We start from the raw sequence: 27,418 nt of genomic DNA, 5'->3' as shown, positions 1-27,418 counted from the left end.
AGAAAAAAAATGTTCAGAAGTATAAAAGACCCTTAGAGAATCACAACAAATTAAAATAAGACAAACCTAAACAATGAAAAATAAATCACAGATATTAATACCTCTGTTCAGAAGCATGTTATCTATGAATTAAACGAATTAAAAAAAAATTCATCATGAAAATATTTTTCTTAATTCTCTGTTATACCTTGGCTTAACAGAACATACTCAAGGATGACCCTCCAAAAGGAATGAGAATCATTACATCTTTTGATTTTTATTACCATTTTGCCATTTGTATTTCATATACTTACCACAATTCAGAATCTGCTACCTTTGTTCCAAACCCCAGATCAATCTTGCCATATGTAAATTGTTGCTCTATCAGAGTGGTACATTTGATAGTCGTCAGAATTTTTGCAATATGCATTTTTAGAGCATCATCTCCACACAGAGGTAAGTTTTGTTAAGGAACACAAACAAAAAATTCTCCAAAAAAAACCCTTATATTTTTATAGCCATTTACAGCTTTTAGGATGATTTCATACAAATTATTCTTGTTCCTGCAATTTGGTGTAATTATTGTTACCTTAGCTCAATGACAGATTAGGAAACTAGAGCTCAGAGCATTTAAGTGACTGACAAGTGGCAAGAGATGGGACTGACATCAAAAGTTTCTAACTCAAAGGTAAAACAGAGGAAGGATCTGCTTTTCTACTGGATGTTAGCTTTTTATTAACAGGTGTCACAACGGTTCAATAAATACTTGTTGAAATAAGGGAAGTTATTTTCTCATTTGTTATTCCTCAATTTCTCTTCCTGTACTGTAGTTAATTTGAATATCTATCATTTAAAAAGGGTTAAGTTTGGTACCACTCAATGAGAGAAGGCCTGAATATTTTACAGATAGTATCTCTAAGGTCAAGCAAAATAATCATGTGTTTTTACAGCAGTGGCTTTCAACTTTGGCTGTATGTTAGAATCACCTGGGTAGTTTAAACAGTCAATCACAAACACTCCTCCACCCCAGGGTTTCACATTACTTTAATTAAATCAGAATCGCTGGAAGTAATGTTCAAGAGTATTTTTAAATGTTCGCCACATTATTCTAATACATAGCCAGAGTTGAGAATCACCGCCATCAAGAAAGAGAAAAATTAAGAAGCAGCAGCTCAGAGAAGAGATTAAAGAGATGCAGAGTTTGCTCTAGGGCAGGAAAAAGTTGAGCAAATTCTTGTTGCTTTGAAATACAAGGTTATCTTTTTTATAACCAAGTGTTAATGTCATCTTTATTGAAACATTTATAGAGGTGTTAATTTTTAAAACACAAGCTAAAAAACTAAGCTAAAATAATAACTACCAATCTTTCTTTCTTCTCTGATACACTCCATCAAAGAATGGCACCACACATCATCCAGGGGCAACAATTTGCATCAAAAGAGAGTATCAGAGTAGTTATTTTAGAATATATCTCCTAATCTCAAATTATGATAAAAATGTACAGATCAAGTTTAAAGAGCATTTCTGGAAATATTCTTTAGCTTAAAAGTTTTACACAGAAAAACAAAGGGAAAAACGTCTAGATAACTTTTTAAGAGACTCATCCTTGAATATCAGGTCTGTAAGTTTAAACTTGAGTTCAGTAATTCTGAACAGATTCAAGCATGAGAAATGACAAAATTATAAAGACAAAAATGCAGTAAATACAATTCTAAAAAAATAAGTAGTTAGTTTCCATGTTTATACTGAAGGATATTTAACAAAACTTCAATGGCCTTGACCATCCTTTCACATTTTTTCCTTATTAAAGCCTCATCTAGATTTTGTTCTGTGAACTGAAGCTGATCAAGGAATGTAGGCAGCAGAAGGGTCACAAAACGGTCAGCTGAGGAACAGTTAGCAGTATCTATGACATCCTGGAGAATTAACCACCACCAATGATTAAAAATAAAAACAGAGCTGGAATACAGAATGCATAAACGGTCATCACTGAGCTGCAACACTCTTTAAATTTCTTATGTAGGTGATCCTTGAACAATGTAAGGGTTAGGGACGCTGACCCCACCATGCAGTCGAAAGTCTCAGTACAACTTAGTTGGCCCTGGCCTTCTGTATCTGTGGTTCTGCATCCACGGATTCAAACCTGAATTGTGTAGTACTGTAGTACTTACTATTGAAAAAAAATCCACATATAAGTGGACCCAAGCAGTTCAAACCTATGTTGTTCAAAGGTCAACTGTAATTACTTTAAAAATTCTTCGACCTGTGTCTCCTATTTAAAATCTACCCTTTTATCAAGTTTTGAGGACTATGATGACCTTTTTCCTCAAATGGAACAGTAAGGTTTTGGGTTAATCGAATGCAAACAAGACTTATTAAAGTGGACTGTATCTGTGATTTAAAAATTATTCTAAATTAAAAGTATGTACTGAAAACAAATATCCCGAATTTGCTAAATGTAATTACAATAACTAAATAACAGACACTGGTCTTAATACTTTACAACCACAAATAATTCCCATCAAGAATCTCAAAGCACTTTTTAAATGCAAAAACTGTTAACAGTCAAGATCAACATGAAACAATAATTTGTGCATAATCCTTAACAAATATATTTAATCACTCATAAACATTTTGGTTTGTGCACAGGATCCAGTCATGAGAGGGTAAACATTCTACTAAGATACTGGGGTAGACAGAATGGGTATAAAAACAGGGAGAGGGCTTCCCTGGTGGCGCAGTGGTTGAGAGTCCACCTGCCGATGCAGGGGACACAGGTTCGTGCCCCGGTCCGGGAAGATCCCACATGCCGCGGAGCGCCTGGGCCCGTGAGCCATGGCCGCTGAGCCTGCGCGTCCGGAGCCTGTGCTCTGCAATGGGAGAGGCCACGGCAGTGAGAGGCCCGCGTACCACAAAAAAAACAGGGAGAATAGTACAGAATACTAAATGACCTAGAGAGTAGAATCTACCAGAATGTAAAGGCCTCTATGGAAAGGATTTCTGTCTATATCCTAAGTACCTGGCATGCTCCACTCTATTTGACTGACTTAATCCAATGTTCTATATATCCATTCCATAAAGACAGTAGACAGTATCTACTGAGATGGAGAGACAGAATGTGACTACTGAAAGAAGCACAGTCATTCACCAACAACCCATACAAATCTTAGTCAATACCTTTACTTATTATACTGAAAGGAGTATATATGCTATTTAGTGAGAAAACAAACAAACAAAATACTCGCTAATATTTGTGACCTTGCCAGAAAAAAGGAATTCAGTAGCTGAATGGTAGGGAGTTTAGTAACTGAGAAGTTTTCCTGAAGTGTATGAACAACTGGAAGTTTATTATGAACATTTTACAAAACAAACTGTTCACTGAGAATCATAAAAGTGGAAAAGTCAATTTGTTAATCACTCTAGTACCTCAAATATTTCCTTGAACAACTCCAGTGCTAAAATAGAACAGTTTTCTGATCCATCCAAAGGTTGGCTTGACCAACGAAGTAGAGCTACAGGAGGTTCTAAACACTTAGAACGGCTTCCCAGAATGGTGCTGCCAGATGGAGGTTGTTCAAATATCATCTGCGTAAGCCCATGGCGCAGCTGAGTCACTGAACAGAACGCAAGAAGTAATTCTAAAACCTGTGCAATATAAAGCCTTCATTAAATGTCAATTTCATTAGACTTGAATGCACAAAGCAACCGAAAAATGAAGCTGGAAATGATATACATTTTTAAAGAAAATAAAATAAAAATGAAAAGTTGCTTCCAATTTTTCCAAGTATTATTTTTCAAAATGTGTCACTAGGTTCCAGAAGGTTACAAATAAATTTGTTAATGGTAGTTACTTCTAATAACAGGATTGTGAGAGCCAAAGAAGAAAGGGCAACTTCAACTAATCTTATATACCTTCTACAGTACTTAATTTTTTTTCAGCACAAACATGTTGCTTCAAAAATGAAAAAATAAAATTAGTAATTAAGAATACCTGCTATCATGCTAAGATTTAAGAACTGCTATAAAGCATACTTTAGGATAATATTTAAAAGTGGCATCCCATAGCTTTAAAAGCTTAAGGATGGCTACTTCCATATTGTTTACACAGTGTGGCAATCAGCCCCTTAGCCTGCCTCCCTATTCTACTTCATTTCTTCCTTGCTTCATAACTGAAACTTATTCCATTACATAGCATCCCACATCAACTTGTTTACTAGCTGTTAAGTTAAATTCTACCGTATTTCATTTACTACCAACTTATCATTAAAAAAAATTATTGGTACCTCTTTGCCTACTCACTTATTTTCTACCTTTCTTCATCTGTTTCTTATAAATGGCATACAATTGGGATCTGTGTTTTAATCAACCTGATAGTGTCTGCTTTTAACAGAATGCAGCCCATTAGCATTTACTATGTTACATATGATAAACTCCTTGACTTATTCTCTTTTAAATATAAATTGTAGTGCTTGTTTTTGAATAGATAATACATTCTTTTGGTTCCAAAGTCAAAGGTACTAGCCTGACCTTTAACTACACTCTCTGGAAGCAACAGACCATATTACCAGTTTCTTATTTATCTTACCAGAGATACGTTCTGCACATACAAGCAAATACTTTCTCATTTACACTTTCTCTGTAAGTATAACATACAGGGAAGTAAACATATCAATTGCTACTGCAAAGCTAGATGTTTTCCTAAAAGTGAATACACATATATAACTAGCAACTAGGTCAAGAAAGAGAATTCCACTAAAACTCCAGAGTCCCCTTGTGTCCCCTCCCAGACAATGCCCCAACCACTACTCCACATCAGATTTCTGACACTAGAGATTAATTTTACCTTAGCTATTCTTGGATCTTTGCATTTCTGTATAAATTTTTCAATCGGCTTGCCAACTTATATTAAAAACTCACATGGAACTTTATTCTATATAAATAGAATCTTATAGTGTATACTCTTACATCTGGCTTCTTTAGCTTAGCATTATCTTAGTGAGATTCATTCATATTTTCGCATGCAGCTGCATTTCACACATTCTCATTGCTTATAGTATTCCAATGTATAAATATACTACAGTTTATTTCCACCGTTGATGGCATTTAGGTTGTTTACAATTCTTGGCTATTGGTAACAGTACTGCTATGTTTTGTACATGTCTTTTGGTGAACACAAGTATTCAATTCTTTGGGGTAAATATTTAAGAGTGGAATTGCTGGGTCATAGTTGCATATGTCCGATGTTAGTAGATAACACGTTTTCATAAATGGCTGTACCAATTTTTGGCCCATGAGTACAGTGACACTCTCTTTATATTTTTTACATTCTCTCTATGCTTGATATTATCCACATTTTTAATTTTAACCATCTGGTGGGTATGTACTGGTATTGTATTACCATTTAAATTTGCATTTCCCTGAAGATTAATAAAGTTGAGCAACCATTTCATATTTATTGACCAATTCAAGGTTTTTTTTTTTGCTCAGGTTATCTTTTGGGTTCAGTGTTTTTTCTCCTTTATAGGTACAAATTTTTAAATGATACATTTTAGATAAGAGTCCTTTGCTCAATATATGTATTGTAGATATCTTTTCCTGCTCTGTAAATAGTACCAGTTTTAAACTTTCATTTTCTATTTAACATTTTCTACATGTCTTTTGGTGAAATGTCTCTACTGGCTATATAGCTAGGAGTGGAATATCTGTGTCATAGGTTGTACATGTGTTTAACAGGCACCGTGAAACAGTTTTCCAAAGGGATTATGCCAGTTTATGAAGATACAAGGACGGTTCCAAAGTATCGGTAATGTTCTGTTTCTTGCTCTAGATACTGGTTATACGGCTGTGTTCATTTTGTAAAGGTTCAGAGATCTATGCACTTAGATTTTTCTGCACATTATAGTTTTTAAAAACTTTAAAACGAAAAGCTGTGCTTTTATATACCTTTGAAGAAGAATCAGGATCCTTTCCATTAAGAAGACCTAATACTTGATTAAGACATGAAGAAAAGTGTTCATACCTAGGTTCAAAATAAAAATAGACATCAAGTGATAATTATGAAACTGATACATTAAAAATGATTTTTATATAAAATAAATCATACTGTTCAGATGTAAAACTGGTTTTGAAACAGATTAATCAAGATATGTATATTTTGGAGAATGACACAATCTTATATACCTAAGACAAAGACTGAAACATACACACACACCCTTGTTATACTTTTACATTTCAAGTCAGGAGAGCAAAAAGAATGGGAATAAAGCACATGAAAACATTTTGATTTTAGTCTATTGCGAATCAGTAGAGTCCAAGTTTACTAAATCTAAAAAGGCAGTTTTGTTTATTACAAATACATCTTGGTTTAAAAAAAAAGTCCTAAAATTTGTCAGAGAACCATACCTGATGAGATAATCAGCAATTTTAGGATTCTTAAGAAGATCCATCAGTAGATCAACTGAATACTTTCTAGTTAGTGTGCCATCACCATTTATGAGAATATTAAATATTAGTTGAAAAGTCTGATGAATGTTTCGAGCATGGAACAGCTTAAAAACAAATCAGGAAAAGTATATTATACAAAAAAATTTAAGTTGACCATCCTAAAACTCAACAAAGAGTCTCAATGACTTTTAAAGTATCAGAGAATATAAACTTCAGAATTATTTTCATAAATTGCAAAAAAGAAAAAAAAAAACCAAAAAAACTTACCTTTTCTCCAACCTCTTCATTTAATGTCAAACTGGATAATATTGAAAGTGCAAACACAACCACAGTTAAACTACTATGGGCCAGGAAGCTTATAAGAGTTCGATAAAAAGATTTCACATTATTCTGAGGAAGAAAAAATTTTTTTAATAAATTAGAATAAAAAAAATTATAAGTCTTATATTTTGTTTTAGAAAGTATATTTTACACAGAGTAGGTAAACTTTTATTAAACATTATCAACTTAAGAGATCATTCAAGGAGTAAGATGATACTTTTACATATTGCTTACAGTAGTATGGACAGGTACAATCTAAGTGAAGAGCAGTGTGTAGTCATGGGTTTATGAGCAAATGTTTACCTTCCTCAAACAGTTCCATGGCTCAAAATAACCTCCACCAACAAAATAAGACCAGGTCAGAAAAATCCAGCACATGAACAAATGAGATATTATTTAATTTAAAACAAGTAATACTGAATATTGCATAGCAAGGGAACTGTTCATAAAGCACCTTAAAGAATCAATGAACTTTCCTGATTTAATATATTTCTAACAGTAGCTCAGTTAACCTTACTTGAGTGCCTTCACTTATCTCGAGTACTGGTAGTGATGTTAGGCACTTACTCATAAATATTTCTGGGAGAGCTGTAATTGATTTTGTGGAAATACAAGAGTGAGGTAAATGCAACTGCCAATGGCATATCTCCCCTTTTTAAAAAATAAATTTATTTATCTATTTATTTATTTATTTTTGGCTGTGCTGGGTCTTCGTTGCCACGCATGGGCTTTTTTTCTAGTTGCTGTGAGCAGGGGCTACTCTTTGTTGCGGTGCACAGGCTCTAGGCACGTGGGCTTCAGTAGTTGTGGCTCGCGGGCTCTAGAGTGCAGGCTCAGTAGTTGTGGCGCATGAGCTTAGTTGCTCTGCAGCATGTAGGATCTTCCCAGACCAGGGCTTGAACCCGTGTCCCCTGAATTGGCAGGCGGAGTCTCAACCACTGTGCCAACAGGGAAGCCCCGTGTCTCCCTTCTATCAGCACAAAATAATTTAGCATTTCTTGTATTATTCAATACGACAAATAATGGGATACTACGGAGAAGAAAAACTTTTAGTATTTAACATTTTTATTAACTCTTAACTTGTCTTAATTAAACATATATGAAGGTTGGAATACGTCAAGTTATTTATATGTCAGTATGACTCTTTGTTAACTTTGATGGGTCAGCTGGATAACACAGAAGAATTCTTGTAAAATTTTTTTTAAGAAAAAGGTGAAAAAAATTTTCTTTAAGCATAGAGCCCACCACAAAACTAGAGCCAAACATTTCATAAACTTCTTACCAAAGTCTTTATGTGTGTTTGAACAGAAAGATTGTGCCGACAAAGATTTGCCAATAATCCTAGACAAGGCATTGTCAACTCATCTTCAGAAGACTGACTGTTGTTTTAAGAAAAAGAATAAAAACATTAGGTTCTTTCTAAATTACTCAAAATTATATAGTCATTTACACATTTAAATTCCTTCCTTTTTCTAAGCAAAGAAAAATCTGATTAACATGTGAAGACTGCCAAGCTTTGAATAGTACTGATCATTTGTTTCATGTTTTGAAACTAAATGATCCTACTCAACTGCAGCACACAAATATAGAAATAATTGTCAGAGTAACCATGTGCTATCTTATCAGTATATTCTTTGGTCAATAAAATTAAATATAAACATAATTTTCAGTTTCAATAAGTTTTTCTGTCTCAATCAATTCATTTCATAAATTTTTGTTATAAAAATTAAAGCTGCTTTACACCACTTGATCCTTGAAATCATCTAAGAGGAATAAATAAGAATCAGCCTCATTCAGTTTAAAAAGTTGGAAAAACTTATTTAAGAAAAATAGAACTATTACACGATTTTAGTTAAACCAGATTATTTGCTTACATGTTTGGTTGCATACTCACATATGATCAATCAGGAATGTAATTAATTCATCTATATTGGCACCAGAATGCAAAATTTTGACGTTATATGTTAACCTCTGCAGAAGCTGAATACACTGAGAATAAGAAAATAGCAGTGAATATAAATATATAAAAACACATTTGTGCGCTCAAAAGAATGAACTCCTGTGCATATTCTGAGCATGTAACCATTTTAGGAGGCATTTAGAGCAAGAACTTTTCCATATCTTAAAAAGGTTCTATCTTCACGTGTAATGAGATCTTAAACACACACAAGTAATTAGACCTTAGAGTTCATCTCCTGATTCACACATTTCTATATATTCTATCTCAAACAGCATCTTGTCATCAACCTGGCTCACTTAATCATCTTAAACTTATATGCAAGTTGAAACACATATTCTATCAATTCTAAGACAGATATTTTTCTTATTTTACCATCTTTAAAATTGCATGTCAGTTTAACTTGCAATGTTTTTCTTTCTTACAACTGATGGCATATTAGGTTGAGAAATATTATGGGTATAAGAGCTTTGAGCCTATGCTAAATAATACCAAATCTGTAGCTTCAGTTTTTGTAGAATGTTTCCTCAATAGATTGAGACATGTGCCAACTCAAATTATAATTTTAATATGAATAGCTGACATCTGTATTTATAAGCCTGTCAAAATAGTCATAATCTGGATTTTTCTTAAATTATAGTGCAAGATGTGAATAAAATTCTCTTCTTTAGAAACTCTTAAATATTAGTACATTTGTGACCAACCAGCTTTTAAATTTATTAATGGTGAGAACTGTGCCTAATCATGCGGTATTATACCAGCATATAGTACACTGTAAACCAGCAGTTTACGATAGATACTATCAATTTTGATCGGAAAATAAGGAAGGAAGAATGAGCATTAAGTGGAAAGTACTGTGTGGGTGTACATACCTGCAAAAACACTGAATCATTGTGGCAAGTACTGCTCCGACAAACCACTCCTGCCAGCACACTATTCAGGCTGTACGTATTCTGAAGACAGTCTCTGGTTTCATTGTCTACAGCTGTAAGTTAAAATAAAATGACACAAGATAGATCATTTTTATAAATAATAATTTAAAATTTATTTCATATTAAATTTACCATTATATAAAAATATCAAATATGATATGGCTATTTTGTTTACAAACACCTTCCAATTCAGAAATTTAACCAGGGTGGCTATTATATTGGACAACACAGATATAGAACATTTTCATCATGTACTGGACATGCTGCTCTATGTTATCACTTCTGTATCACTGGGTTTTTTTTTTTTTAAATAAGCATGTATTAATTTTATAATCACACAGAGAAATATCTCCCCTCCACCCCCAAACACAAATCAAGAATAAAGTAACCACTGAATGAAAATTTTAAAACTAAAGGTAAGGTAGGGAAAAATAGAAAAAGTAACACTTGCATTTTTAGCCTTAGCTCTAAGTTCAGTGTAGTCTATCAAAAAAGGATGATGTTTTGATCACTAGCTATGACTTTCCAGAGCGCTGTAGCTCACACTGACATTATGTACATGCATATTTTTTAATTCAAAAATAGGCCCACATTTCCCAAGGTACATTCTTTTCTGTAGACCACTGAACCCTTGATATGCTTCAGATTCTTTGTTCTAATGATCTTAAGAAAGGCTGCATATAATTTTCCCTTTTCAAGAGATCCACAATACAAAATAGTTCTGATAGGTCCTGCAATGAAGAAATCTTTTGAATGTGAATCATTCTCCAAAAGATTCTATAACTAAATCTGTCCTTTAAAAAAATACTAGATTCATACATCTTCTAAAAAATAAAAAAGAGAAACTAATACATTACCTAGTTGAGATAGCAAACTGACGATACTTAAGATCAGTGAAGCACTTATGTTTGGGTCTTCAAGTAGCTCTACAAGGCAACTTAAGCATTCACTTGGTAGTATGTGATTTGATGTAAACAATCGGGTGAGCTTCTGTCCATAAATTACCTAGAAAAGAGTCATTAAAATGTGTTAGTTAGGGCTTCCCTGGTGGCGCGGTGGTTAAGAATCTGCCTGCCAAGGCAGGGGACACGGGTTCGAGCCCTGGTCTGGGAAGACCCCACATGCCGTGGAGCAACTAAGCCCGTGTGCCACAACTACTGAGCCTGCACTCTAGAGCCCGTGAGGCACAACTACTGAGGCCATATGTCACAACTACTGAAGCCTGCGTGCCTAGAGCCCATGCTCCACAACAAGAGAAGCCACTGCAATGAGAAGCCCACACACTGCAACCAAGAGTAGCCCCTGCTGACCGCAACTATAGAAAGCCTGCGCGCAGCAACGAAGACCCAACACAGCCAAAAATAAATTAACAAAACAAAACAAAAAAGAGCCTTCTTTAAAAGTCATGAGGGACAAAAAATAATTTTTTAAAAAAAGAAAATATTAAAAAAAGAAAAAATGTGTTAGTTAAGAATTGGCAATTTTCACTTCTCCATTTCAAATAAAAATCCAGTTCTTCCAAAGTGCCATTGCCACACTCTTTCCCAATTTAGAAAATTCATACATGTTGTTCCCTCTACATGGAAGATCACCTATCCCTTCACTCACTAACTAATGTAATCATTCCAGTCTCAATTTTGTTTCTTCCACTAAGCTTTCTCTAATCCTCTTCCACTAACTAGGTTAGGTTTGCCTGTTATACTATCCTATAGTACATTACACTTTTATTTGCTAAGTCAGCAAGCTTTTGCCAACTTAACAATACGTATCCTCCCCACTACACTGATCACTCCATGAAGACATAGACTACAAATCAGCATTCTACTATCAATATATTTACCGAATAAATGAATTCCATCTTCTTTGAGGGAGGCAAATGGAAAGTGGAAAGCAGCTAAATCCAAAGGATTATTCATGGGATTAACTATGTGAGTATTCCTTCTGCTCCCTACCAGACAGTACCTAAGCCCAGAACTTAGAGATCACAAAGAAGTAAAAAAAAATTTTTTTGAGTAGGCAGGTCAGGAATTAAAAAATTTTATTATTTGTTATTTCACTATTTACTCCTCTCATAACACTATAAACGTACTACCTACCGCCTACTAGCACCACCTCCTGAAAGGGTAAGCTGGGATGAGGGCTGGGAACAGTTGTCAGACAGCCACTTACTTTCAAAATGCTTTATGAATATTATTCATTATTAAGAAAATCTTTTCTATAAATATAAAAAAACAATCATTTACTTTAAGATTAAATCTGTTCTAAACGTTTTTATTCTTTTTTTGCGGTACGCGGGCCTCTCACTGTTGTGGCCTCTCCCGTTGCGGAGCACAGGCTCCGGACGCGCAGGCTCAGCGGCCATGTGGCTCACGGGCCCAGCCGCTCCGCGGCATGTGGGATCTTCCCAGACCGGGGCACGAACCCACGTCCCCTGCATCGGCAGGCGGACTCTCAACCACGGCACCACCAGGGAAGCCCTAAACGTTTTTATTCCTAAAAGACTTTTTTTAAAAAAGACTATAATCAGAATTGTTTCTTTCTTTTCTATATCCCTTTTATACCCTCGCCCAGATGTCAGTTTTTCTTGTAAAGCTTTGCTGATAAGAGATCTTCAGAATATCTCTTCCCACAGAGTATGTATTTTAACATTAAAGTAAAAGTCTATCAGACTGAAAAAACAGGTCCAAAGGTGAAATTAGATAATGATAGTAAATATTTTGAGGTAAGGAACCTGCTGAGCATTGCCCTTTTGCCTGCTTATACAGTTAGCCCTCTAAAATATTAAGACATCTTCTGCTTTAAATACAATTTCCCTAAGGATTGGACCTGTATTTCAACAACATAAGTATTCTAAGATATAATAATTATACATTATAAGGTAAAATAAAAAAAAATCACTGCATATTTTCCTCTTTACTCATACACACTGAATGTTTTAATGCAAATAGGACTTATTTCAGTAATAACTAATACTCTAGCACTTACTCTGGCCTAGCTATTGTTCTAGGTACATTATGTATGTTAATTCCTTTCAGCTTCATAATAAACCTGTACTAATTGTTTTACAGATGAGTAAACTGAGGCACACATAATAGACAGTGGTACAACTGGGATTCACTGTTCCTGCATCCCTGCTCCATAATCATTACATAAGATTAGTGCTGTGAAACACCGTCAAGAATGAGACCAGGGCTTTCCTGGTGGCGCAGTGGTTGGGAATCCGCCTGCCAATGCAGGGAACACAGGTTCAAGCCCTGGTCTGTGAAGATCCCACATGCCGCAGAGCAACTAAGCCCGTGTGCCACAACTACTCAGCCTGCGCTCTAGAGCCTGCAAGCCACAACTACTGAGCTCACGTGCCACAACTACTGAAGCCCGCGCGCCTAGAGCCCGTGCTCCGCAACAAGAGAAGCCACCGCAATGAGAAGCCCACACACTGCAATGAAGAGTAGCCCAAGCCTGCATGCAGCAACGAAGGCCCAACACGGCCATAAATAAATAAATAAATTTATATTAAAAAAAAATGATACCAGCTCAGTTCTGCTGATCATAAAAAAAAATCCAAAGCTAAGGTTCTGCAAGACAAAAATAGTGCAGCAGAAGCGCAGCAGGACAGCAGAGTGAATAATCGTTCACATGATAACCATCTATCACCCTTTGTATCCTCAGATGTTGCTCTCATGAGGCTGCTCTCATGAGGTCTCATGAAAAACATTCACCATTAATACTGTCAACCAAATGAGTTAAAATTTAAAAATCTGAGAGCACCAAGGAGTGGTGTGGATGAATGACAGCAAAATTCACATATTGCTGGTGGGAGGATGCATCAGTATAACTTGTGGAAAACTGGTGTTTTAACCAGAACTGAACATAAACTTACCCCAAGACCCAACAATTACACTATGAGGTATATAAGAGAAATGAATACATACATCCACAAAAAGATGTGTAAAAATGTTTATAACAGTTACTCATAATTCCACCCAGAACTGGAAACAACCCAGATGCTCATGAACAGGATATATATAAACTGTGGTACCTCTGTACAGTGGAATTCTAAATAGCAATAAAAAAGAATGAAATACTGGCACATGGGCCACGTGAATAAATTTTACAGATTGAGAGGAAGAAGCCAGACACAAACGTACATATTAATCCACTTATCTGAAACTTTAGGGATAGTTGAAAAACTTATAGGGTGTTGGAAATGTTGTCTCATACGACAGGTGGTAGCTACTTGAGTGTACACTTATGTTTAAAAAAAACTATCAAGCTCTTCACTTAAGATTAATGCACTTTATGTAATGTATGTATGTTATCTCTCAATTAAATGGCAGAAGAATTTTTGGTAAACCTCTTGAAAACTTTGGGAACACAGTACCAAGAAGCCAATCTCCAAGCCTCAAATTTCTTTGAAGTCTCTTTCAATTCATGATAACACCCTGTTCAGATTCACAACACAACTGTTTACTCTCAAAGACTGGTAATGTTTCAGATTAGAATCTAAATTTCTTAACTCCAAATTCTTAAATAAAACTGACAGCTCTGATTATTCTGTGGCTTCTGGAGTCCACTAGTGCACTGTTCTATCCTCATTAAGAAGCAAAGCCCTAGCATTTATTTAACAGCTAACACCTTCATTGTTAGGTTTGTAGGGATTTGTTGAGGTAATGAATGAAAAAAGAAAAGTGTTAAGAGATAAGCTCCTGAAGTGGTAAGAAGAGGAGCACCAGTGAAGCTTGAAAAAATTCACAGTTAGTGCACTACAGTCACAACAAAGGCTGATGTTGCTGTGCCATTCACTGTTGCCTTCTCTGTAGTATTTTGCAAACCTTGGTAATTTAGCCTTTTATCATAAGGTTAATAAAACAAATAATATATTTAAAAATTACGTTCAATTTTATGTTCACAGAAGCTGCGACAGAGAATTAAAATAAGCTTTGATTGAGCTTAACTACTTTTTATTAAACTGAGGTTATTATTAGTTGGAATTCCCTGAATGCATAACAAATGACAGCAGGAGTTTAAGAGCCTAAAAACAAATAGGATCACAGAAAGCTGTGATTATAACTTTTAGCATAAGTACACTCTAGATGCAAATCACCAGGAACTAACAGAAAAGTGACAATTCAGCATTTTAGGACTGAAAAACTGAGCAATAAATTTTGGTAAAGAAAAACTGTGATTACTAGTAAGGGAGATTGCTTCCTAATCCAGAGAAAGATTAAATAATAATTTTCAAGCCCGAGTTCAACATGAGTTCAAATAAAAGCAGTAAGCAACAGGTTCAGATTGTAAACTGCCTAGTGACAGGGGTAAATCAAGTTTTAATCGTTACTCCCCATGACCTCCACCTCCGATAATTGTACATTTTGAGAAGGCTCTGTTACAATGGAAAAACCAACATGAGAAGCAAAGGAAAAGATAACAGCTCTAGCTCTTTCCTCTACCAACTCCAAATACGGCCTAAATCCCCCAACCTTTTGTCTCAACCTCCCTCTTTCTAGGGCTATCAGTAGTTACTCATCCCTTGCTGCAGTCAGCTGAACGCGGAGGGGCTTGGGGCGGGATAGAGGAGGGTGGGAATTCAAAGCTGATAATCTTTAGCCTTCTTTACCATACAAAAAGGCAGCGGAGGGAGCGAGCTGTCCTTTCCTTTCTAGGCTGAGACCACTACATCCCGGCCACCAAGTGACCGAAGGCTACGAGGAAGCCCGTCTCGTCCGCCACCCCGAAAGCCCTCACCTCCAAGTGCCGCAAAAGCTGGGTGGCGTTCGCTTCCGACTTAACTGCTTTATACTGACTAATGGTCAGAAGCAAGGACTTCAAGCAGGTGGTGTTGTCCATCTGGACCCGCCACAGTCCCGCTTCGGGGTTACCACAGCTCAGTCCTCTAGCTTGACCCGCGCTTTTTAAAAAATTTTCCGCCCCCACCCACTCGCTCCCAGAAGCTTCCGGTTCCGGTCGGGTCCGGAAGTCCCTGGGCAACCTGGGGAAGGGACCCTTCTAGGAAGGGAAGGGAGGGGAGGGGCGTGGTGGTGGAGGGAGGGCGAGGTGGGGATCGAAGCCCTTTGTGAGTCCGTGAGGCGGGCTGGGAGTTGTCCTTTTAGACCCCCTGATCCGAAAAGCCGCGAGGTTTCAGTTCGAGATCCCGTGAAGACGAGACATCTCGCGAGAAGTGCAATTGCGGCTCCACCTGTGAAGGGGCGGTGGGCCGGTGGGACGCCCGGGGGGTCCCTGTTAATCAGTGCGGTCTGTTTGCGTTTGGTTCCTCGGCCTTCACGCTGGATGGCCAGTTTTTCCTTTGTGCATCATCCTCTACCTGAGAAATGGTCGCTTCCCCCTAGTCTAGACACGGTGAGGAGCTCTGAGGAGGAGAATCTTGGGCTCTAGATTTTGAGGCGGCCTGGGAGGGGCCTCTTTTTAAAACCGCTCATTTGTCCACCCCTTCTACTCAGGAATGTTTGTTTCTTAGAGTAAACCTATGGCCATTCGGATTCGGTGGAAAGTTAGTCATGCCCTTATAATAGTGGTTGTCAAATTTGTTTGAGAAAGCTGGTCCAGGTGACTCCTGAGCCAAGTGTTGCTCCGGAGGGTGTTCTGATTAGCGTCAGTTTTTGTAAGTGAAGGTGCTGTTTTTATCTGGCGTAGTTGATTGTTTTATAAATCTTGGTGTCTAAGGAAATGGCACTGTTTGCGGTTTTTCATTAGAGATAATATTATGCATGTATATATAATGAAATGAGACAGGCTGGTTCTGGAGCTTTTTGCTTAATGTATGCTAATGTTGAATGAAGCTTTAAAAGCCAGTTTGGATAGAATTTTAAGAATAGGGTACACGTCCTTTTAATTAAACCATTTGTCAGAAATCATGTTTTGTCAATTCAAAGAAAGTATTCTACGTCACTGTATTTTTAAAGGCAGGAATTATTTTTATATTAAGTTAAAAATTAAGTCTGAAAGCTTAAAATAATGAGGCGTAAATCATTGGGTAATTAATGTATTTATGCATTTATTCATTCTGTAAACAATTGACTGTATGAAGTGCACTAAACCTGCCAATCAGGGAACCGGCTGGGAAGGAACTGTCTAATCAAGGAAATGTACTAAGTAGATCGTGCATATGGAATTCACCGCACAAATTAGAGGCACCATGCAGTTGTGGTAAAGAGTGAAGCCAGGCTGTCTGCTTACAAATCCTAGCTCTGCCTTTTACTATGGGATCACAGGCAAATTCTCACTGCTTCAGTCTCTTCATAAAGTAAAATTTGACTAACAGTAGTATCTGTTTCATAAAGTTGTTCCTTCAGTAAATAATTAGAGCCTAGAATGTGCTAGGCAGTGGTCTAGGCACTAGATTCAGTGAATAACGTAAAAATCCTATTGTCATAGAACAAAAATCCTACCATTACCTTCTGATAGGGGAAAGAAAAACAAATAACAAGCACAGTAAAGAAAGCGAGATGGAGAAAAAAGAGAATTATTCTTCTAGAGTTATGGTTAAAAGGAAGGGAAATGGGAGGTCAGGATAGAGAAAACAACATTGGAGGAAATATCAGTACTACAAGGAGTTGAAAAAGAGACCTATGCTCTCCAAGGGGAAAGATTTCTAGATAGAATAGCAAGGGCAAAGGCCTTGAAATGGGAGCCTGAGAATGTGTGTGAGGAACAGCAAGGACACCACTATGGCTGGAGTAGAGAGCAAGTGTGAGAGTAGTAGAGATGAAATCATGTCAAGTTATTATAAAATGAGTTAACCAACGAAAAATTTAGAACAGTTGCCTGGCATAGTTATGTTCTCAGCAAGTATTAGTTACATCTTAGTTCCTTGGCAAATACAGTGATAGCAGTTTGGCAGTGTCAGATTTTTCACTAATAATGACAAACGTATCATGATTATCCCCATTTTGACCTGAGGGAAAGGGTCAAAGCTGTTTGCTGTTAAGTGCCATCTTTCTTCGAAATCTTGCATTTTAACTTGAGCAGTCACAAATTTTTCATCTGTTCCGTATTTATTTTAATGTAAAATAAGGTCTTTCTCAAAAAATCTTCACCAAAAATTGATGTAAATTTAGTAGGATATACCACTTGTGGTAGCTGTGAGAAGTATCTTTTGTCGGAGATACTTGCGTATCCTAATATGAGAAACAGAGCCATGTTTTAAGACACAAAAAGATGGGAAAGGAGGAGAAGGAGACGAAGCTGGGTCCAAATGACTGAAGGCTTTATTAACCTTGAGCTTGGACTCCATCCTGAATTCAGTGGTGATCTCTGGTTTTAAACTGGGGCCTAATCTAGTTAGGCTTGTGTTTTAGATTGATTACCCTGGTAGCTAGACAGGCTATGATTCTGAGGAGGATAAGACCAGAAGTAGGGAGAATATTTAATATACTGGAATCTTTCCAAAGGATAGCTGAGATAATTGAAGTGGAGAGCAAAAAGATGACAAGTTTGAGAAATATATATGAAGTGAAATAGGCAGGACTTAGTGACTGATTTCAAATGTGAAGAGTGAGGAGAGGGATGAAACCAGAAGGGATTCCAAGTTTCTAGGTTGGGTGATAGAGAAGATATAGAAACTGCTGAGGTAGTCAATATTAAGTATTCAGGTTGTATTTTATGTTCAATGAAATTTAGTATAGCTTATCATATAGTCTTGTACCATTTTCGTTAAATTTATTCCTGGGTATTATATAATTTTTGTTACTGTGAGTGGGTTCTCTTTTTCTCCTATAAATTTTTTATTTGTTATTGCTACTGTTAAAAGAGAAACTGACTTTTGGTATATCTTTTATCCAGCCTACTGACTAAAATTCCTCATTGATTCAGTTTTGCTTCCTCTCTTAGATTTTCTAGCTATATATCATCTGCAAATAATAATTTCATCCCTTCCAATATTTGTTCTTATACTTTATTTCATTAGTGTAATCTTTAAAGTATGGAATAATCATAATGATATTGAACATCGTAGTCTTATTACTTAATTGAATGGGAATGACCAGTATTTTAACACTTAGTATAATTTGTGCTATTGGCGTGAGATAAATATTCTTTAAAATGTTTTGGCGATTGCCCTTTATACCAGTTTTATTTAAAGATTTGCTGAAATGTCTGCTAAAAAAATTATTAAATGTTTATATATCTTATTTTTCCCTTTAAAATGATAATGCAGTGGATTATATTGATTTTATTTTTAGGATAATAATAGCTAACACATATTGAGCATTTGCCATGTGCCAAGCACTGTTCTAAGAACTTAACTGTTTAATCTTTATAGTGTCATGCTTTAGGTACTATTATGATCTTCATTTTACAGATGGAAAAAACTGAGAGCGAGGTGAAGTAAATTACCCAAGGTCACACAAGAAGTAGTAGCAAACCTTATATTTGCTATGCTTCAGATATTTTATTCAGGATTTTATATTTATGTTTGGGAGAATTTAAAATAAATTTTCTTTATTCACTCTTCTGGAATTTGGATTGTATGTTACTTTTGAAAAACGAATTGGAAATTTTCCATCCTTTTTTCTATGCTGTAGAATAATGAGAATCAAATAGAATCATTTGATCCTTGTAGATTATGTACAACTGGCCTATAAAATCAAGCTTGATAGCTTATTTAGTGGTAGATCTTTAGAAAATATTTGAATTTGTAATATGGTTATTGATCTGATGATTTTTTCTATCTTCTTGTGTTAGCTTTGGAAATAAAAATTTTTAGCATACCAACTATTTCTCTAAATTTGAAAATTTATTGATGTAAAGTTACATCAGTATACAATAATTCTCTTAATCTCTTCTTTGTAGATTTGAATTTCCATTTTCATTATAATATTATCTGTTTTCTTAGTGGGGCTTTCCAGGGGTTTGTCTATTTTATTCAGCTTTTCAAGAAGCAATTTTGGTTTTATTAATTTTTTTTTTCTTCAGAATCACTAATTTTACTTTTATCTTGAAAAATTTCATCCATATAAATATATTTTTCTTTTATTTGTTCCTTTTATAATTTTTTAAAAGTTGAAAACTTAGTATATTTCCATACTATATTTTTTTATTAAAGATTATTCATGCCAGAAAAATTTAAAAAGACAGTAGCTAAAGTGAGCATCCGCATTGTAGTTAAAAAAAGTTTAATTATTTTAATCATTCTGGTAAATATTTTTTAAATGCTAATATTCATTTATCAAATATTCACTGAATGCTAGTTATTTTTCAAAGGTCTTAGAGTCTGTTGGGAAAGTAGCAAACCAGAATAAGTGCTTTTCAAGAGAAATAGAATGCTGTAGGAACACATAATATTTTCTTAAGGCAAAATATTAAGTATCCAATTCCTTCATCAAGGAGTGGCATGAAATCCCTCTTCTTTGTACATTTGTATTCCTGTCTGCTCTTTGTATTTGATGTAGGTATTTTTCCTAATTTATAGTTCAGGAAACACATTTAAGGGAGTTAAGCAAAATTTGCTTAGGAGCTTACAACTCAAGGGCTGGGAAGCTCCTTTATTTCTTCTGGGAAAACTTTAAAAGAGCATATCTTCAATGCTGAATAGTAAAATGGAATTTTTTAATGTCTCATTACCAGGTTTTAAGTCATATTAGATAAATCATACTGTATGATTCATGAACTGTATGTATCATGAACTGTATGTGTCATGAACTGTGTTTTTGATGAATGTGCAGAGTTTGTAGAATACTGAATATTGTACTAAGGGAATTGTATCAGAGGTGTGAACACAGAGCTGACTGTTAATTCATTTACCCACCATATATTTAATGCTAGCTTGAGTGGCATGTACCTTTCTATGTTCTGGGGGTACAGCAGTGAATCAAATAGACAAAAAATGTCTACCCAAGTAGATCTTTTATTTTAATGGGAGATATAGCAAAAAAAAAAAAGAGATATAAGTAAAATATATTAACGTTAGTAATAAGTGCAGTATAGGAAAAAACAGGGAAGGGGGATAGGAAATATCAGAGTCAGGATGGAGAACTGCAATTTTAGTTAGGGTGGAGTATTGATCAGTATTTGCTGCATAACAAATCACCTCAAAACTCAGTGGTTAAAACCATGAACATTTATTTCTTGGTCTGTGGGTTGAGTGCAGTTAGTCTGATCAAGGCATGACTTGGCTGGGTAGCTCTGCTTTAGCTGTTTTGTGGGGTAGGGGAGATATCTTGAGCTCAATTTCAGTTATGACAGGGTGTCTACTAGACATCTGGGAGCTATTGATTGGGCTGTTGAGTATATTATTTGTAGTTAAGGGAGAGGTCAAGGCCAGAGATAAAAGTTTAAAGCCTGGAGACTAAAGGATATAGGGTGAGTAGGATAGAAAAGACTGAACCCCAAAGTACTTAAGTATTTAGAGGTTGGAGAGATGTGAAGAACCAATAAAAAACACTGAGAAGTAGTTGCCGGAGGACAGGCGACCTATCTTGACCCCACGGTTGTCTGTAGGGATCCATCTTAGCTGCAGTATCTGGGCTGCTTTGACTTCTAAAAGAAGACTCTAGGTCAACAAAGAAGGAAGTCTTAATCTACATACAGGTTCACTCTTTACTTCTGCCTTCAGAGGCCTTGAACTATGCAGAAGGATGGGTGGCTTCATTCTTTAAATTAATATTGCTTGCTTAAAGTACGCCAGGTACTAGGCACTGGGGATGTAGCAGGGGATTTAGAAAAAGAAAAAAATTTTCCTGACTCTGGGAATTCCATGCTAGTGAGGGCATGAGGCCAAATCTAAAACTAAGAGCTTATTCAATAGGCATAAACAGCAGAACAGAAATTCCATTGGCCCAGGTTCCAAAGATTCAAGGCAAAGAAATAAGTGGTAGAAAATTGGCAGAGGTCTAGGCATGGGGTCATTTGGATACTGTGTCCCCACTATGGTTAAAACAATTCAAATATGTACTAATATTAAGTTGAGTTTACCCTTTATACAGAGCCAGGAAACAGTCTGCACAGTTAATGTCAACTCTGAATTTTCAGAAATGTTAACCTTCATCACAAAGCCAGAAAACCTAAATAAACCAAAATTATTCTCCCTTTGTAATTATTCTTCTTCCTGTTTTCTCTCCCAACTATCAAGTATTATGATTAAGCTAATTTGCCAAACCATGAAATTAACTTTCTTACTTTTCAGACAGTTCATGATTTTTTAATGTACATTCCACAGACTTCAACTCTAGATTAAGAATACTAGGTTTGGATAATTTGGGTAAATGTTTTATCCCGCATTTTCACATCTAATTTCGTATCCCCAAATCAGAAGTTTTCCTTTTAAAAAAGAAAGGTACTATCCATTGTTTCTGAATCTAATTTTACAGATAAGTAAAGATGAAAATGACATGCTTTTATTTTAAGTTAAGGTATGGTAATCATTTTTAATTATAACTAGTATTTGTTGAAAGCCTCCTTTGTGCAGAGCAGGGCCCTTTGCATATCTCATTTAAAAATTTCTAGTCTTTTAGGAAATAGATATTATCAAGTTCATGAAATGGGTATATATCTGTTTCCTGAATTAAAATGTGAAGTCATTTTCTGAGACAGGGCTGTCCAAAGTAGAATATGCACACCTGAGATTTGTGAAACTGACTGTTAGGGTGTGGGAACAAATATTAGAACTTTACTTTTTGCTTTTTTTTTTTTTTGCGGTACACCGGCCCCTCACTGCTGTGGCCTCTCCCGTTGCGGAGCATAGGCTCCGGACGCGCAGGCTCAGCGGCCATGGCTCACGGGCCCAGCCGCTCCGCGGCATGTCGGATCTTCCCAGACCCGGGCACGAATGCGTGTCCCCTATACCGGCAGGCGGACTCTAAACCACTGTGCCACCAGGGAAGCCCCTTTTTGCTTATTTTAATCTCATTCTTTTTTATTTTATATTATAGTAGTACCTACAATAGCATGAATAGCATAAATGAATTGCTATTCATATATTTTCAGTGTATTCATATATCTTCAGAATTTACTGCTTTAGAAGTATGTGATCAAAAAAATTGGGGACTTCTCCAAAATCTTTAACCTTGACAGAGAATCAAGTTGGATTTGGGTAGGGTCATTGGTGGGAGAGTCAAGTACATATTGTATTCTCCATTCCATTCTTGATTATCATCTCCACGTGTCATGTCTTTACATTCTGTCTTGTTTCCTTTTTTTCCCATTATTGTCTAACAACTGTTATGACAACATAATATTTTTAAATTGCTGAAAATATTCCGCTTTTGGAGAATTTGCTTAGGGGTAACATATGGTCCTTCTAACAGTCCAAGCTACATTTTTGAACAGCATGGTTTTGGCAGTGCTATCTGTAAATAACCTGAAACTGATGGGTAGTTTAATAGTTGGAACTTTTTTTCGGGTAAATTCTAACCTGTGCATATTTTTGTAGGTACAATACATTCCATATATTTTTAACAAATTAATGTATATATTCTGTAGGTTTGCTTGTGTAAGTCCAGGAATAGTGACTGAATAGATCTGAAGAGAATCAAATACCTGCTTCAGACAAGATGCTAATTTTGGCAAGGATGTTGCCTATATTGGCAGATTTATAAATATGGGGCATTGGGTATGCATTGCAAGTTTCTTGCTTCCTGGTATAAACTGCCAGATAATGCTAACAATGATCTTTGCTAAATAGCAAGAGCTGAGATGGACAGTGAGTACCCTGATATTTTGGGGCAGAAAATATGTTTGGTTTCTGATAACTTTTGCAAAGATTTTCCAACCATTGTCTCTCAGTCCTGGAGTTTGCTTAAGCAAACTATGTATTTTTTCCTTGTGGGAAAATAGTGTTTTGGCCTCCCTTGCCTAGGTATGTTCATTTTGAGGCCTTGCCAAGAACCTAAACAAATACAAAATGGAAGAAATTAATGGAAAATTAGAAAATGAAATAATCAGTATATTTCGCCTATTCTTCACACAGCTGATAAACTAATGGTACAACCTCAACCTGTTATTCTTTGAGTTTAACCTGATGGCCCTAGCCCTTCTTGTTTACCTGCATCTATCTAACATGTGAGAAATAGACTTTGAGAGTGCTAGAGCCATAGAACACCTGCTTTACTCCTTTCAAAGCTATCGAGAATGGCTGTTGCTGCTTGGCTAGCAGATATAGTCAGATCAGTAATGGTTAAAAGTTTGGTTTTAAGGAACTCCCATCAAAATGTCTTGAGTTATTCCTAGAAAATGTCCTCTTCATATTTTTTTCAGCCTTGAACTGGTTACTGTACTTCTCATATGTAGCTAAAACATCTCACATCTCAACTTTAAGGAGTGTTTTGGAATTCTTTTGGTAAAATCTAGCAGAAGCGATAACTAGCATTATCAGGGTTTTCTTTATTAACAGACCCATGAACTTCTGGAGTACATTTAATTCAGTGCTGAAATAGTAAATTCAGCTTTTAAAATAGATTTTAAAATTTTACCAAGTTGCATGTTCAAGATTGTTTATTGCAACTTTGTTTATCATAGCAAAAAAAAGCAAACCCACAAACACACACAAACTGGATATGATGTATTTATCAATTGTGGTCTGGTAAAATGATAAATTTTTAACAACGGCATATTATGCAGTTTAAAGAATATGGCAGATGAATATGTGCTGATGTGAAAAATGCAAAGTGCTGAACATATGCAAACTAAGCTGCCATTTGTACCATATGGGATATATTTGAAAAAATTTTTTGTCCCAATTCTTAAAGTCTCATTATTACCATTCCTTTTCATACAATAGCTTTTCTCTAAGGTAGAGAATTGTAAGAAAAGTGAACTAATTTTGCCACAAATTTAAACAAAATTAAATCAAGATGATGATAGCAACACTTACCTAGTCCTTACTATGTGCCAGGTACTGTTCAATTACATGTTTTAAACATTTACTCTTCACAACAACCCTGTGAAGCATGGATAATCTTTATCCACATTTTTCAGATGAGGAAACTGAGATGTTAATTCCACACAAGGTTGCATGGCAAGTATGTGTCTTAGCTGACTTACATACCCTTGCAGACTGGCTCCAATGTCTCTGTGCTCTTAACTACCAATTCTATGCATCCTCTCAACTTACTTTTGACATTGATGGAAACTAAATGAGATACTTTGTCATTTTTCTTTCTTGTAGACAAATGATTTGTTGTGTTTATATAATACATGATACCTAATAACAGGATGGTCCTATTTTTATTGCTGAAAACAATCTGTTATATGTTCTTTTAATTAACCTTTCATTTTAACTAGTTCATTTAGTCAGGTAGTTCTTAACAGTGGAGAATTTTGTGCCCTAGAGGACATTTGGCAGCATTTGGAGACATTTTTGCTTGTCACAGTGGGGCTGAGAGATGGGAGATAGTTGCTACTGTCATCTACTGGATAGCTAGGGATGTTGCTAAACATCCTAAAAATGCATAGGATAACTTTGCATAACCAAGATTTATCCAGCCCAAATGTCAATAGTGCCAAGAAACCCTGATTTATTTGGCATAAGGAAAGTTCTCAATAATTGGACTCCTGTCCTGAAAAATACCAAGTATATTATTTTGTTTTCAAGCTAGTAGCACTGAGAAAAGCAAACTTTATTTTTACTGTTTTTTACACTGATACTTTTCACTTTTCCCACCTGGCATTGTGTGATATGTAAGTGCCAGAGCTGACAAGAGTAGCAAATTCATGGGACCATGGAACATCACCCACACATTGAAATGTAATCTTGTTGGCCAATTAGAGCCTCTAACTTGGTCAGGTGACTTAAGATGATCATTTGAGTGGATTTAAAGGCAATGTACTTATATAATATACAGTTTAGGGAGGTGACAGGAGTGCTACAAGGTAAATGTTTAAATGAATGATTGAAAAATTGTAAACAAGAGCTGTGCCTACTTTGATGTGAATATGAACAGCTTTAAAAGTAGGGAAAGAAAAGCCTTTACAATTTAAAAAAAGCTTGTTATAATTTCATTAGGTAAGAGGAAAAGTGGTAACTGGAAGCTCAGAGGGAGCAGTAAGAAAGGTATTTTACTGTTTCAAGAAATGGATGGCAGTACCTTATTTTTCAACCAGTAAAACAGCCTGCAGATAAAATCATTTTGGTTGGTGGATAAAGGTGTGCTGTAAATTGACACTGAACTTTAACTTGCCCTGTGATCAACCAGCCAGAACCTGAATAGTTCCTGCGGAAGAGCTGTTTCTCAATTCCAGGAAGGCAGAGTAAATGTTAAGTTTCCTGCTGACAGGGAAAGTCTATTGAAATGAATACACCAGGGGAAACTGGATTCACCATTTCTCCCATGTTAACACTGATTTTAAAGGTTTCCTTCAGCCTCTTCTAGAATGGTAAGGGCTTCAGATTATTTCAGAAATACAGTGGTAACGATTCAGGCTGGCTGCTTCCTTTCTGTTGCTAGGCACTTACACCTTCATTCCCAGCAGAGGCTGTAAAGTGCTACTGCTGCCGCTGTTGCCGGTAGGGCTTGCCACACATATCAGCTCAGCTTCTGGGAAATGATGGGATTGATGATCCTCCTCTGGAAAACTTCATCACAGAGATTCACATCAGGTTGTATTTTAAAGCAGGCTGAAAAAGAAAGCCATTAGCCTTTCTTAACTCTTAATTCGGATCCAAATAGCTTCTGATTTATTGATTAATTAATTTTATATCCTTTTCTTTTTCAAGCTGAACACTGAATAGCTTAGTATAGGCCTTCCATCCTCTCTGCCTTGTTGCCAGAGGATTTTCCTCCTTTCTCTTCGGCCTCACTGTGATCTGTGCAAACAGCTACTAAATGAAGGAGAGCTTATTAGAAGGGGAATTATCCATGTCTGAGCTTTTAAATTCTCAAAATGAGAGGATTGTTTTGTCTGGAAAAGGCACACGTTTGTATGCTCTGGCTATGAAATAATGCCTGTTACTTTTTATTAAAATAACCAGGGAGGTTAAGGAAACCATAAAAGAAAAAGTTTGATCACAATCCTACAATTATCAAAGCTATGCCCTTTTCTATACAGCTTTATTATTTAGTGTGAAAGAATAACAAGGTTTGTCCAACCTCTCTCTGCTTCATTATGGGCTCTAGGTTGTATATTTCAACAGTATTTGAATAGAGAATGCAAATTTTAATAGGCATATGACTTTGTATACTGAGTTTTTAAAATAAGACTAAAAGTACAAAATAATGTACAGAACTAGATTCTGAATAGGTGAATTATATTCATACTGACAGCAAGAAGTGTTTTATTAGGGATGAGTAAGAAACTAAGAGGTGTTAGAAAGCTCCATTTTAAATGAGGGAATTTAGTGTGGGTCTGTGTGTGTGAATCTTTGCACTTGTGTTTTGATTAAGAAGTATCAGCTAACATTGAATTGTTGGAGAATTACCCTTGTTTCTCCAGCCTTTCTGTGTAACTGAGAGCTGATGTGAGTCAAATACAGAAAATAGCTAGTATCATGATTAGGAATACTTGTTTTTCAAATGATCCCCTCAGAACTTCTTTTAGCCCTTAACACCAGGAACTGAGTTGTCCCCTCCCCATAAGTTTGTTAATGATAGGATACTCAACCCTAAAGGCTTAGGATGGTTCAGGTCCTACAGTTCTTTCTTCCCCTCTGTGTGTTTTTGGCTTTTTCTGACTTTTTGGGAGACTCGGCCTCATTTAAAACAATGTTCCTTTGAGTAAATACAATCTGAATTCTTAACAGGTGACTTACAAATGATCTTGTGGAATATAGTTTCTTGATTTAAGAATTACCTCTGCTGAATTGCCTTTTAGTAATGGGCCTCCAAAAGCTCTATCA

General features: G+C 35.9%; 2 protein-coding genes across 7 annotated transcripts in view; one reads left to right on the top strand and one right to left on the bottom strand.

The window, feature by feature from the left end:
• CIP2A (cellular inhibitor of PP2A) overlaps window positions 1–15,559 on the bottom strand; it is a 33,791-nt gene extending 18,232 nt beyond the window's left edge. The window contains exons 1-11 of the mRNA XM_032631315.1: window positions 15,379–15,559; window positions 10,491–10,638; window positions 9,574–9,686; window positions 8,639–8,733; window positions 8,027–8,123; window positions 6,691–6,813; window positions 6,382–6,527; window positions 5,923–5,998; window positions 3,406–3,624; window positions 1,736–1,895; window positions 294–435 (exon numbers count right to left, since the gene is read on the bottom strand). Coding sequence (XP_032487206.1) covers window positions 294–435; window positions 1,736–1,895; window positions 3,406–3,624; window positions 5,923–5,998; window positions 6,382–6,527; window positions 6,691–6,813; window positions 8,027–8,123; window positions 8,639–8,733; window positions 9,574–9,686; window positions 10,491–10,638; window positions 15,379–15,480 — 1,421 coding nt within the window. The 5' untranslated portion in view covers window positions 15,481–15,559. The remainder of the gene's footprint in view (window positions 1–293; window positions 436–1,735; window positions 1,896–3,405; window positions 3,625–5,922; window positions 5,999–6,381; window positions 6,528–6,690; window positions 6,814–8,026; window positions 8,124–8,638; window positions 8,734–9,573; window positions 9,687–10,490; window positions 10,639–15,378) is intronic.
• Window positions 15,560–15,643: 84 nt separating this feature from the next.
• Window positions 15,644–27,418, top strand: part of DZIP3 (DAZ interacting zinc finger protein 3) — a 119,264-nt gene continuing 107,489 nt past the window's right edge. For 2 of the 6 annotated variants that reach the window (XR_004349735.1, XM_032631006.1), the window contains exon 1: window positions 15,644–15,990. The gene's annotated coding sequence lies outside the window, so the exon portion shown is untranslated. Of the gene's footprint in view, window positions 15,991–26,082; window positions 26,183–27,418 lie in introns of those variants that run through there. The other 4 variants (XM_032631010.1, XM_032631008.1, XM_032631007.1 and 1 more) reach the window with 4 other exon arrangements.

Source organism: Phocoena sinus, chromosome 4 (genome assembly GCF_008692025.1).
Source record: "Phocoena sinus isolate mPhoSin1 chromosome 4, mPhoSin1.pri, whole genome shotgun sequence".
Taxonomy (NCBI): domain Eukaryota; kingdom Metazoa; phylum Chordata; class Mammalia; order Artiodactyla; family Phocoenidae; genus Phocoena; species Phocoena sinus.
The sequence above is the reverse complement of the archived record's forward strand: the minus strand, read 5'-3'. Positions and strand labels throughout refer to the sequence as shown.